The sequence below is a fragment of the Drosophila mauritiana genome, chromosome 3R (genome assembly GCF_004382145.1).
Source record: "Drosophila mauritiana strain mau12 chromosome 3R, ASM438214v1, whole genome shotgun sequence".
Classification (NCBI taxonomy): Eukaryota; Metazoa; Arthropoda; class Insecta; order Diptera; family Drosophilidae; genus Drosophila; species Drosophila mauritiana.
The window spans coordinates 10,689,979-10,702,234 of record NC_046670.1 but is presented as its reverse complement, the minus strand read 5'-3'; the positions used below and the strand labels follow the sequence as shown (position 1 = coordinate 10,702,234).

Sequence of the window (12,256 nt, the reverse complement as noted above, 5' to 3'; positions counted from 1 at the left end):
TCTGCGTAGACAAAAAATTCCAGACCAACAAATTGTTAATTTTGCATTTTTGACTCTTTGCTCGCATGTTAGTGAGGGTTCTAAGAATTTAGCAAACAAAACATTTCTAGGGGGCCAGGCGGGCGGATGGATGGATAAAAGGCATTGCTGGCGGTACTCTCTAGCATGTAATCGAAATCATGCGGCTTCCTATCGCCGATTTTGTTGTATATATGTGTATATGCGTATGTGTGTGCGACGACTTACTCTATCATCAGCGTTTCAATGTTGTGTCTGTTGATAAGCAACGTCTGTCCCACTCATCCACTCACCCAGCAAACTCATAAAAGCCAAACCCAAGCCACCCACACATTCTTGGCGGGCTCTCTCACCGACTTTCTCATGACATAATTTCGCACATGAGCGCACTGTTCGTTGTTGACATTTTCTCTCAGCTTCTGTCGGAGGCTCCGTCATGTCGTGGTATCTAAAATGCAATTCTCGAATTATATACGACCTTGTTCTCAAATTCGCTTCCGGACGATTTGTTTTAATTTCACACTACAATTCGTATATTTTGGAAAGGTTCTTAGCCAGAAAATACAACATTATTTTTTAATAGTTAACAATTTATTAAAGGACAAATTGGTCATAGTTTTAAAATAAATCATCTGAGTATTGAAGTTGGGGTTGAGAACAAGGGGACTGCTGTACAATATTGCATGTATTTCTTACTATTATTTTTCCCCCCATTTGGCTAGGTCGGCGAATGTGTTGCTTTGGTGGTGGTGTCGGAGGGCGTAATGGGCGTGGCACTACTGATAACGGTGGGGCAGGTAAACGCGTTGAATGCATGTGCTTGGCGATAGTCTTAGGCATGTAAAGCCACATGTGCGTACAAGTCTCTTTTCTTATTTGGCATTTGTGTTGGAGTTGAAGATTTGAAATTAATGTTGTTTTATTTATTTAACTTACTTTAGAAAAATATAATTAATGGCAATTTTTCTTTTATTTCAGGCAAAAACCTTTACAACAATGAACATGTAGCAATAAAAATGGAGCCTATGAAGTCAAAGGCTCCGCAACTACACTTAGAGTATAGGTTTTATAAACTATTAGGATCACATGGTATGTAATCTATCGCTTTACAACTCGTCTGTTCTACGATCCATAACTTCTTCCAAAGCTGTCGTCCCACTTAACACTAAATAATAAACTAACAACCAATGTCCAACGACCCCTATAGGGAATAAAATTCCAATTGCTCTGAATACGTACGATTTGTACATGATTATCGAAGCCGGTCTCTATTTTCCTAGTCACATTTTATTACCCCCTCCCTCCCCGTATATTTTACTAACAAACTAATTACTGAAAGTAAAGTTTTGCACCGTTACCACCATTTTATTAGATTCATATGTAAACGAATATATTTATAATTTTTGTAAAACACTTCTGGTACCTCGCTAGTGGTAAACGCACTGCAATGAAAGAATACGACGAAAAGAAAAACATGAATAGATTTTCTCAAGCATATTTTCGGAGGTCGGTCGGTGCGTGAAGTGAAAAATTAAAAAATGATTTAAAACAAAAACTGTAAAAACACCACGTCCCTTGTCTATTGTACTTCAGTAGTAAAACAGCTCAGGCTACAACTCCAACTACTATTATTACCGCCAATGTAAAACAGCTCGAAAATCAATTAAATCTCTACATATATACATATATCCTACTATTTATATATATGTATATATATATATATATAGATTTCTCAACTATTGCCCAACTTGCATTAATTGTTTTTTTGTTCTAAATTCCTCTGTTTTCTGTTGCTTAATCTTATCTGTTGTTTATTTAAATATCTTGCTCTCTGTTACTCCATTATTCATCAACTACTACAACACCAAATACCCCAAATGTTTACTATGAATTATTGAACCAAAACACCGCTAAATTAAAATTTAAACCCGAATCCGAATCATCATGCGCTGCTCTCTATCTATCTATATATTTCTCCCCGTGTCTGCTGCAATCTACCACAACATTACAACCAACTCGATTATGAACTGAATTGAACCAACCTACAACCAACCAACAACAATCAACTGTTGCATAATACATTGTGATGCTATGTTGCTATAATATAATGCTATGAACCAACCCCTCACCACCATCCCCACCACTAAATTGGACCCCAAATCGGAATTGGAATGGGATTTTGTCTGATCCTGAACGACATCGGAATCAATATCGAAATGCAGCCGATAACGCCCCAGATGGCATACCACGCATTTATCATTTGGGCACTTGCGGTGGCCGTTACAATGCCATGGTTTTAGAGTTATTGGGATTATCATTAGAAGATCTCTTCAATATTTGCGCCCGTAAATTTTCACTTAAGACTGTATTGATGATAGCGAAACAACTTGTAAGTGTGGCATCCACCACGAACGGAAAGATCACCAAAAAGGTGTTGTAGACGAAAGTAAAGCGGGTTTCACTTGATTAAAAAAATACTAATAATAATATTGCGTGGGGAAAACCATTTGCTAATCCAGGGAAGTTGTAAAATGCTAGATTTTTACAAAGATCGCAATTTACGTTTCTGCCTCCCTTATAAATCTCATTGCCAGGAAATTAAATTAACTATTACATTTTGAAGTGTCCTGTATAACAGTCATATCTTGTGAAATCCGCCAGCATATCGTCCATGAACAAATTTTTTTTAATTTTGAATCAAAAGTGTCTCAACGGCTAATATATAGGTTTTATTTTTGTTTTCTTGATTTAGTACGTTTTAGAGTCTATGCAATGAACGTTAGTCAACTTTTTAGTTTACTGTAGATATGTTGAAACTGTAGTAAAGGTAATAATACTTTTATGTTGCAACTTTCAATATCGTTTAACGGATCTGCAATGAACTTATAACACTAAAAAGCAATCCTTTTAAAGCATGTAATGCGTCGTTTAAAAATTAATTATTTAATCAAACACCTAATTGTACATAAACCCAAGTGGAATCCTTTATTCCATAGTGTTTTCAAGTTAAAAACAACTGAAATTAAGTCATTAGTATAACAATTTCATTGTTGAACTTGTTAACTCTTAACTTTACTTAATTTATCATTTATCAAAACTGACTTTTGTAGTCTCTCTTTTCTCTTTGACATAAAAGTGCAATGTATATAATTTAACCAAAACTACTAACACAGTTGCAAAAAGATCTATCAAACTGTTTATCAGAATTCAGAGAATACCAAAACCTGTTATACACACCACACACACCGCCATGGAAACTATTTTAGTTTTAAGATTATTTGTAAGCACACACAAAACTCTGTTATATCCGAGTTGACGTTTCTACTGGTTAGGTCAAATGAAGTTCGGAGGAGGAGGATGAGTTGGTAGGTGAGTTCCCGTCTCCAGGTTGGTCTTCCGGCAGTCATTTCCTTGTGTATATGCTTCGAGAATCTCTATTTTTGTTGTTCTTGTTGTGTTTAGCACAGTTGCCCGAATAAGTATTTATACCTTCGCTCGATTTTTGTCAAATGAAAGGTGGTAATATCGTAAGACGCGCTACACTAACCTCCAGAACATGAGCCAAATCCATCGCTCTCTACACATCACTTTCCCACTCTGTTTCTTTCCTTCTTTTGTGCCCGAACCGTCATATCAATTGAAATGCAGCTTTAAAGAACAAGGACTTGTTATTTAAAAAAAAAATCTAGTTTGTATCTCTCATCTTTTTTTCTTCTCTCTCCCATCTCTCTTTTTATCTCTTGCTCACGAATTGTTTGCAAAAATACAACAACAAACAACAAATCGATCAACCAAAAATCTTTTGTGCGTTGTCCAACACTCGAATAAATAATAACACTCGCTCGCTTCCTCCAAACAAAATTCTATGTCGACCCAACCGAACAATCAACAATAAAATCGACCAATCAATCAATTAATCGATCGATCAATCGATAGCAGAGGGTGTACCAGAAGTATATTACTTCGGCCCATGCGGCAAATACAATGCTCTTGTTATGGAGTTGCTTGGTCCATCACTTGAAGATTTATTCGATATTTGCGGCAGACGTTTCACTTTGAAGAGCGTACTTCTGATAGCTATACAATTAGTAAGTACTACCACAAAAAAATCCACCAAAACAAAGTTAAACAACGAAGCATAAAACAACAGATATTGCAATCGCAAAGTTTTCCTTAAGCACGCGCATAATTCTGCACATAATCACATTTACAACACTGGTAGCCGAGGTCCAAATTAACCAACACTAGTGCTAAGATCAAGATCGAAACACCTTTTGTTTGTTTTGTGTGTGTGTGGGTTGGGGTGTGTATATGCGTTTTTATTAGAGTTGCTTGGTTACTAGCTTATAGTTTTAACTCTTTTTATTTACTATTTATTTAATGTTCATTACTAACAAGAAACCAATAGGTCGCTGCCTCCCTATTTTGACTCTCTCCGACTCACTCTTTCTGTTATAATCATAGCCGCCTGGTTGAGGTTTTATTTGTAACAACTTCTTTTGCATTCATTACGAGGCATCATTCACTAAAAATACTTCCTTACCGAAAATGATCTTATATTTAAAAATAACAAAAATTAGCTAAACAGGAAGAAACCAACGTTCATTGTAATTAAAATAAATTTGCATGCACACATCAATTTGTAGCTCAATATAGATATTTCTGAGTTTTTTATATTTATGATTTAACAGCGATTAATAATAAAATCCGATGCCATCAAAGAGAACAAATTTACAGTGAAAAACATAAACAGCTAGTTGAGACACTACAGAAAAATGTTCAAATAGATTTTTATTTTATAAATTAAAAGCTAAAAAGAGCATTTCATAAGCAAAAATGCCTATATAATGCTCTTTTTAAAATTTGCACAATTAACTAATTTTTCTTTCAATATTTTCCCAAAAAACCCGTCCACATATAAAAATATAGCTCCACCGGATCGAATATGTTCATAGTCGGCACTTAATATATAGGGATGTGAAACCAGAGAACTTTCTCATTGGCAGAACGTCAACAAAACGTGAAAAAATTATACATATAATTGGTAAGATCTTAGATGAAATTTTAAACGTGTACTGCAAATTTAAACATAATATCATCAACAGATTTCGGTTTGGCCAAAGAATACATTGATTTAGATACAAATAGGCATATACCATATCGGGAGCATAAATCCCTAACTGGAACAGCACGTTATATGTCAATCAACACGCACATGGGGCGTGAGCAGTCGCGACGCGATGATCTGGAGGCATTGGGACATATGTTTATGTATTTCTTAAGGGGTTCACTGCCGTGGCAAGGCCTAAAGGCTGATACACTCAAGGAGAGATATCAAAAAATCGGTGATACGAAACGAGCAACGCCCATCGAGGTGAAATATATCCCAAAAATTCCTTTAATCTCATTAAACCTCGAACTAACGTCTTATTTCCAACACGCAGGTGCTTTGTGATGGACATCCGGAAGAGTTTGCGACATATTTGCGTTATGTACGGCGGTTAGATTTTTTCGAAACTCCCGACTATGATTTTCTGCGAAGACTGTTTCAAGACTTATTCGATCGTAAGGGTTACACCGACGAGGGCGAGTTCGACTGGACAGGGAAGACAATGGTGAGCTATATATTCGTCTACCCCATTTAAATTACACGTTCTTAATCATTAAGACTCCCAAAAAACATTCCACCGAATTCTAAAACGTGACCCCTAATCTAATTCATAGGAGACATAGTGAATTGCAAGCACTTAGAAATATATAAATTGATATCCATAACGTCTCGAAATCTCAAAATATTTTAAGTTAATAATCATGTAACTGAACAATCATTTCTAATGATGGAAGTATCAAGCATGATATCAAAAATCGATTGACTGAGCCAACCGCCGCCATTGCCCTTCAAACCCACTAAGAATGATTTTAATTCACCCAAAAATGAATGAAAGCCGCATGGAATTATCGGTTTGTATGACGTCAATGTAACAAACTACTAACATGGCAGGATCCTTGCTGTCGCGCTATCAGTTTTCCGCCACCCGCCGCTGCTGCAAAGAAGATTGGGCTCAGTTTGTTCTTAGTTTGATTCCTGTTCCCAACGACATGTGTTATCTTTACCGCCTTCACCGAATTGAATGAAATATATATTTTTATAAAGTGCCTTTACGCACATCCAAGATAGATTCTTAAATTAAAGCGCAATATAAACAGTAAAGACCCATAATCAACTCCGAAAAATGCTGTTTTAATATTTAAAAGTGTATCCCCAAAATTTAGCGGTATTGATATTAAAGCCCTTTCCTGTTTCGATTTTAAGACCAAGGAACAGCTGGACCAAATGAAAGTCATAAAGAATGCACCGCCATCGCATTTGGCCAAAAATAAGTCTGACAAGGTACAAAAAAGAAACCCAAATGGCAAGATATATCTTTGAATTCTATAGCTAAATCAGTACTGCATAGTTACGTATGACGCTCGATCACTTTCAGTGCTGGTCAAGGCTTGTTGTCAGTGTGTAAGCTCGTTGCTTTAGGTGGTTAAGCTATCGTATGTTAAGTACAAACAATTAATGACACAAACTTAAGGAACCAAGTGAAGCCATTTATAACAGCACTTTTCTTCTCTCCTTGATCTCTTCTCTTTTTCGGTTGTCACCACCGTTTCATGTGCGTGTAACTCTGTGTGTTAATAAAACCTACTGAATCATCTATATATAAACATGTTATCAAATTTAATATACATGCATTCACATCACTGACATAATACAGTCAACGCCCGTCGGATCTCTGCAAACTGGCCATGAAGTCATCATTTCACCAAATAAAGATCGTCATAATGTTACGGCTAAGGTAATGTATATAATAACATTTTTCTAAAGTAGTCCGAAAAGGAATCAAATTTGTACTCTCGATCACAGACAAAATTTAAATTGATTATTTTATATGTTTATAAGATATAAACAGTTATCCTTGATTATACTAGCTTTAACGAACTTTTTTCACTTTGGTTACTCAGTTCTTTACTTCTAACATTCGTTATTCACTGCTCTTCTTTCTCTACTTATGCTCAACGCTTTTGTTTTGATCCTACTTTTCTTCCCAACACACATTTGATATAAAACTTAGGATGTTTCTTATTTTGATTTTGATGACGAAGTTGATGATGAGAATGAAGAATATATAATACTCCAGGTTAGACGTTGTAGACTTGAAAATTATCTCTGTAATGGTTAGTGTGAAATAAAGTGCTCTTCTACTCCTTTTAAGCATACATATACGTCTGGTTGTAGATTACATTGCTAGGTTTATAAATGCTTTGGGTTTAATTCTCATTTTCTTATTGAGAAAAATGCGAATACTAGGCCAGGATGTTGAAAAAGAAAAGCCTTAAAATATCTGCTTGAAATATATAGAATATTGAAAAGCTGATGGTAGAGATGCTCGACTAACCTAGTTTTAAAAATGCACAGAAATGCTTCAATCGATCGGTGAACGGTATTTGTAAATTATTTTTATTATAATTTGGTTAAATCTTTGCTATTAACTTAACCCTTGTTTACTATAATTAAATTCGCCTTTGATTGTTGTATGAACTACATTTTTTTATGGTTTTATTGTAGCACATTCTTGACTTGCTTTAGTTTTACTTAGACTCACTCACAATCCCTAAATTATAAATAGCATATAATATTAGAGCTGTCTGTCTCTATGTTGTACAGAAATACAATTTTTTTTTAACTTGAAATTAATTATTGAACAAATTGCATAAATCCGTTTCCACCAATTGCCTGATCGCAAACCGAACTGAACTGTACCGAACAAAAATAATCAAAACCAACTGTCCAAATCCTTCACCACCACTTCAACCACCACCACCATAACCCAACCACAGACAAATGCCAAAGGAGGTGTTGCTGCGTGGCCTGATGTGCCAAAGCCGGGGGCAACACTGGGCAATCTAACGCCGGCCGATCGGCATGGTTCAGTACAGGTAAGTTGCGACAACCGGCCAGTGTTGTACAAAAGAATTTTCTTTTCTTCCGTTTCCGTTTTATTTCTGTTATGTCGCTCGTTCGCCCGCTCAGTCTACAGTCTGTATTTGTGCATACATAATCTAAACTTAGCAAACTTCAGCTCCTTGGCAAGACATAGCATACATATAAATAAAAGACATTTGTATTCGCCTCATTACGTTATTGAATTCTTGTTCGACTGTGATTCTGTACATAATTGCCTAAATATATTTTCTATAACTATTACAACGAAACATTATCTATCGCAGACTGTTATATTTTTGGCCTTTTCAATTCTAATGTTTTCACTTGATTTACTCTACATTAGCTCAACAAGGTACTGAACAATAATCTCTCCTCCCAACGTGTGTTATTCCTACTCCTCTCCACTATAGTTTATTTCACTTCCGTTACGTTTGATTTGATTTTTCCAACACGTTTTGTTAGTTTCTTCTTGGGTGTTTTTCTCGGATCTTCCTCTTTTTTTTTGAACCTAGAGTATTCCTTTTATTGAAAGAATAGATGCTAGAGGATCCTTATAAAATCTGCATGAATAACAAAGAAGAAACGTAGCCTTTCTCTACTTGTGCACGGTACTAATGCAAGTTTTAGCAATGCATTAACCAACACAACTTAGCGGTATATGTTATTGACTGCATGACACACAATACATAACACTATTCTAGAGACGCATGGATCACTTTACATATCCGCAGTGTTATAACAATAAATAGATTCGGCTGGAGGAAATTCATTTTTCATAAAGTGAAATCATTGGCATTTATTTCGATCCGAAAAGACCACTTTTGATGCATCGAATCAAATTCGAAACCAAAACACAACTTATTACAGAGATTGCCTGAAGATTCAAGCTCGGATGATGATAGCCCCTTTGATGCTTATTATGAGAAAAGCGATCCCGAAGACGACCCTAAGAAATAGGACACCAACGAACCACCAACACTTCTACTATTCTCCCAAATACCACATCTACTGCTTCTTTTTAAATTTAAACGACATAAGACAAGACAAACCCTGTTTACTTTCCTTTTAAATGGGCTTTCCAAGGTATTTGAAATATAACTTGTCTGTCCTAGTCCTCTGATCTTGTGCTGTGCCCATTCATCATCTAAATGTATGATCTGCCAAACGTCCTGACAATCCAGGCAATCTCCGAAATAGGTCTTCATATTTATTAATCCTTTCCAAACCGTTAAAGGTATTGAAATTGCAAAATTTAAAATTTTTCATTCGTAGTCTACTTGGCTTTGTAGTGCTGCCAAGAAAGTCGTTGTTTGTATAACAGTTTTGTTCTGTGTGATGTCTGTACTGCCAATCTAATCGATACTTTAAAATCGACTGTACTTAAACTGGTTCTTTTTTGATTAGTAATTTAAAAAAGCGGTTTAAATCGTTATATTATGTATAATCACTTCTTATTGTACATACTCGTACTATATGTTTAGTACAAAAGTTAAAAACGATTGGAAATTAATGTTACAATTGTATTCCTTTTCTTTTCTCTTTAACATTCCATTGCAGGTTGTGAGTTCGACGAATGGCGAACTAAATCCGGACGATCCCACGGCCGGACACTCAAACACGCCCATCACACAGCAGCCGGAAGTCGAAGTGGTCGATGAAACAAAGTATGTGTTATTCAGGCGGTCAATTAATCGGTATATCGATATGTAGCTTAATGATAGATGTGTTGCGGGACAGATTGACCTTTGTATAGAGAAAACATTGTACAAAATAAACTTGTTTATAGATACTCAGATATAAAAGAATGGGGAATTTTAGAGGCACGGTTGTAGCGTATTACATGTAAATTAAAGAAATTGCATAGCATATCTTTTGGGGGTGTGTTATTTGTTTTAGACGATGTAAAGAAAGCAACAAACCAAAAATAATACGTTTGCTTTGGAAAGCAGTCTTTCTGAATATATCGATACATTGATTAACAGATCCACTAGATATTTAAAGAATTTTTTGCTTTGTCGTTTTTAATGTGCAACTTCCGTTTTCCGTTCTCTCTTTCTCTTTCTCCCCCGACCAATCCACTGCCTCTGCCTATGCCTACGTCTCCCCCTATGAATCCGTATCCGAATCCGAATCCGTCTCGTTTCTGTCCCTTGGTTAACTGTCTCCAGTGGTTCCTTATATTCCAGATGTTGTTGTTTCTTTAAACGAAAGAAGAAGAAATCGACGCGCCAAAAATGACTAGACGGTGTACAATGTAGTCCAGAACGCGAGGCAGTCACCCTGCTGCGTGCCACTTCACATTCAAACTCACGGGATAGCGTATTGAATAATCCGAGTCAGGATTATATCCAGCAGGCAACGTCGCAGCATACGTTGCGTTATCCTCCATCCGCGTCGATGTTGACGCCAACACCAACTACAAACACACCGACACTTCCGTTGTAATTTATATAAATATAAAGCCAGATGCAAAATGCAGAAAGCAACAAAAAAATATTAAACGAAACCCAACAAAACAAAACAAATGAACCCCGTATACATTAAATACACTAAAAAACAGTAAAAACAAACAAAATGCAACCAATTTTGATTAATTATTGTAATGATTGTATTTTATTATTATTTTTATTATTTACCAATTTTGCGTTTATTATATAAATTATTATAATTATTAATTATATTATTAATTAATGCTATTATAAATAAAAAAGAAAACAAAATTCAAACGTAATTCAAAACGACTAGAATCGACACGGCGACTCAAGCCAGAATCACTCACAGCCAGGGCAGCTCCTCCCGTCGGTGTCTTGTGAAGGGAATCGGAAAGAAAGCTCCCCAAAACCACTACCACTATCAATACCCCTCAGAACCCTATTGCTCTTAACTGAAGGAAACTTAAACACACAAACACCACTTAAAGCATATTTATATATTATATACATATTAAAAGAGACAAAAACAAAACTAGTGCAGCATCATTTAATGAGAGAAAGAAGAACATATTTATACGCAACCAACAAACTTGTAAATTATAATGAAAGAAAAGAAAGCGAAAATAAACATAATTTTTTAAAACTATTCAACTTAATATATGTATGTATATGTATGAAGCCATATGAAATCACCTTAGCCGTTATACGTGTACCATCGTCAGATAAATAGTCAGGCATTAAAGGTCGTATACTGAATTCAATGCAGTGTTAATGGAATTCGTATACCACCTTTCGCCAAATTCTAGCATTCTTCTTCGATTGACTTTTGTTTGAGAATAGAACCAACACGACCTGGAGACTAAAAATTAATATTTTCAGAGAAATCCTAAATTTTCGCTAGGGGAAAAATAAAAAGCGAAAATATAAAAGTCATTATTTTGCAAACAAAAGAAATCAATAGTTAATGCTTCCGTGCCCAACCAAATATTTAAAAAAATATATATAACACACAATTCGATTAATGGGCTTCCCATTTAAAGAAATTTAATTTGGAGAGAATAAAAGTGATTTCAAAGAATAGCTTGGTGGGAAGACATTGGCTAATCGGTTTTGTTTTCAGATCCTGAAGGGGATACTTGTTTTCCGAAAACAAATACCAAATAAAAATGGTTTGTTGATGTGATATACTTTTACTGTCCTAAAAAGAAACACATGTTTTAAGTACTTAAACGATCCAATTTTATGGTTTTTTATAAATAAAATGGTTTTAAAAAGTTCTAAATAACCCTGTCAATCTATTGTTAGTACCAATCGTCTCGGAAAAATAATACCCGCTTATTTATTGATCAAAACATTCGCTATTTGTCTGATAATGGCTATATGTATATAGCTATATGATGTACTAGATATACAGTATGAATCAATAGACGGCTTGGTTTAGCTCTGTTTTGAATGCACTTTTCTATACCTAATATGTACATATATATACACAAGTATTTTGATATATATACACGTCTATGTATCGAATAAATCAAAATGTAGAAATCGCTTTTGGTAGTCGAATTAATTTGGAGCATTTAATTTTGGATCGTTTCATAGATAATTCCTTGTTTATGATGTGCGAAGTTAGCGGAATAAATTGTTAGGAAACTTACCAAGTTTCCCCACAGATCAATCACTTGATAGGTAAATACTAATGTACTGAGCCATTTCTTTGATATTACGTGATATGAGTACTAAACTACTAAAAAGTTGCCTGCAGCTAATACCCACTTCCCAAAAACACACATCTCCGACTCTGAACGAATTTGAT

At 35.2% G+C, this 12,256-nt stretch overlaps 1 protein-coding gene across 13 annotated transcripts in view; it reads left to right on the top strand.

Moving 5' to 3' along the window:
• Positions 1 to 10,568, top strand: part of LOC117142915 (casein kinase I) — a 29,503-nt gene extending 18,935 nt beyond the window's left edge. For 4 of the 13 annotated variants that reach the window (XM_033307210.1, XM_033307211.1, XM_033307212.1 and 1 more), the window contains 10 exons: positions 997 to 1,107; positions 2,241 to 2,407; positions 4,948 to 5,062; positions 5,124 to 5,392; positions 5,463 to 5,633; positions 6,332 to 6,409; positions 6,783 to 6,863; positions 7,906 to 8,004; positions 9,569 to 9,675; positions 10,180 to 10,568. In XM_033307210.1, the coding sequence (XP_033163101.1) occupies positions 997 to 1,107; positions 2,241 to 2,407; positions 4,948 to 5,062; positions 5,124 to 5,392; positions 5,463 to 5,633; positions 6,332 to 6,409; positions 6,783 to 6,863; positions 7,906 to 8,004; positions 9,569 to 9,675; positions 10,180 to 10,249 (1,268 nt within the window). In that variant the 3' untranslated portion in view covers positions 10,250 to 10,568. Of the gene's footprint in view, positions 1 to 996; positions 1,108 to 2,240; positions 2,408 to 3,954; positions 4,107 to 4,947; positions 5,063 to 5,123; positions 5,393 to 5,462; positions 5,634 to 5,742; positions 6,192 to 6,331; positions 6,410 to 6,782; positions 6,864 to 7,139; positions 7,837 to 7,905; positions 8,005 to 9,568; positions 9,676 to 10,179 lie in introns of those variants that run through there. The other 9 variants (XM_033307204.1, XM_033307201.1, XM_033307202.1 and 6 more) reach the window with 9 other exon arrangements.
• Positions 10,569 to 12,256: the final 1,688 nt, after the last annotated feature.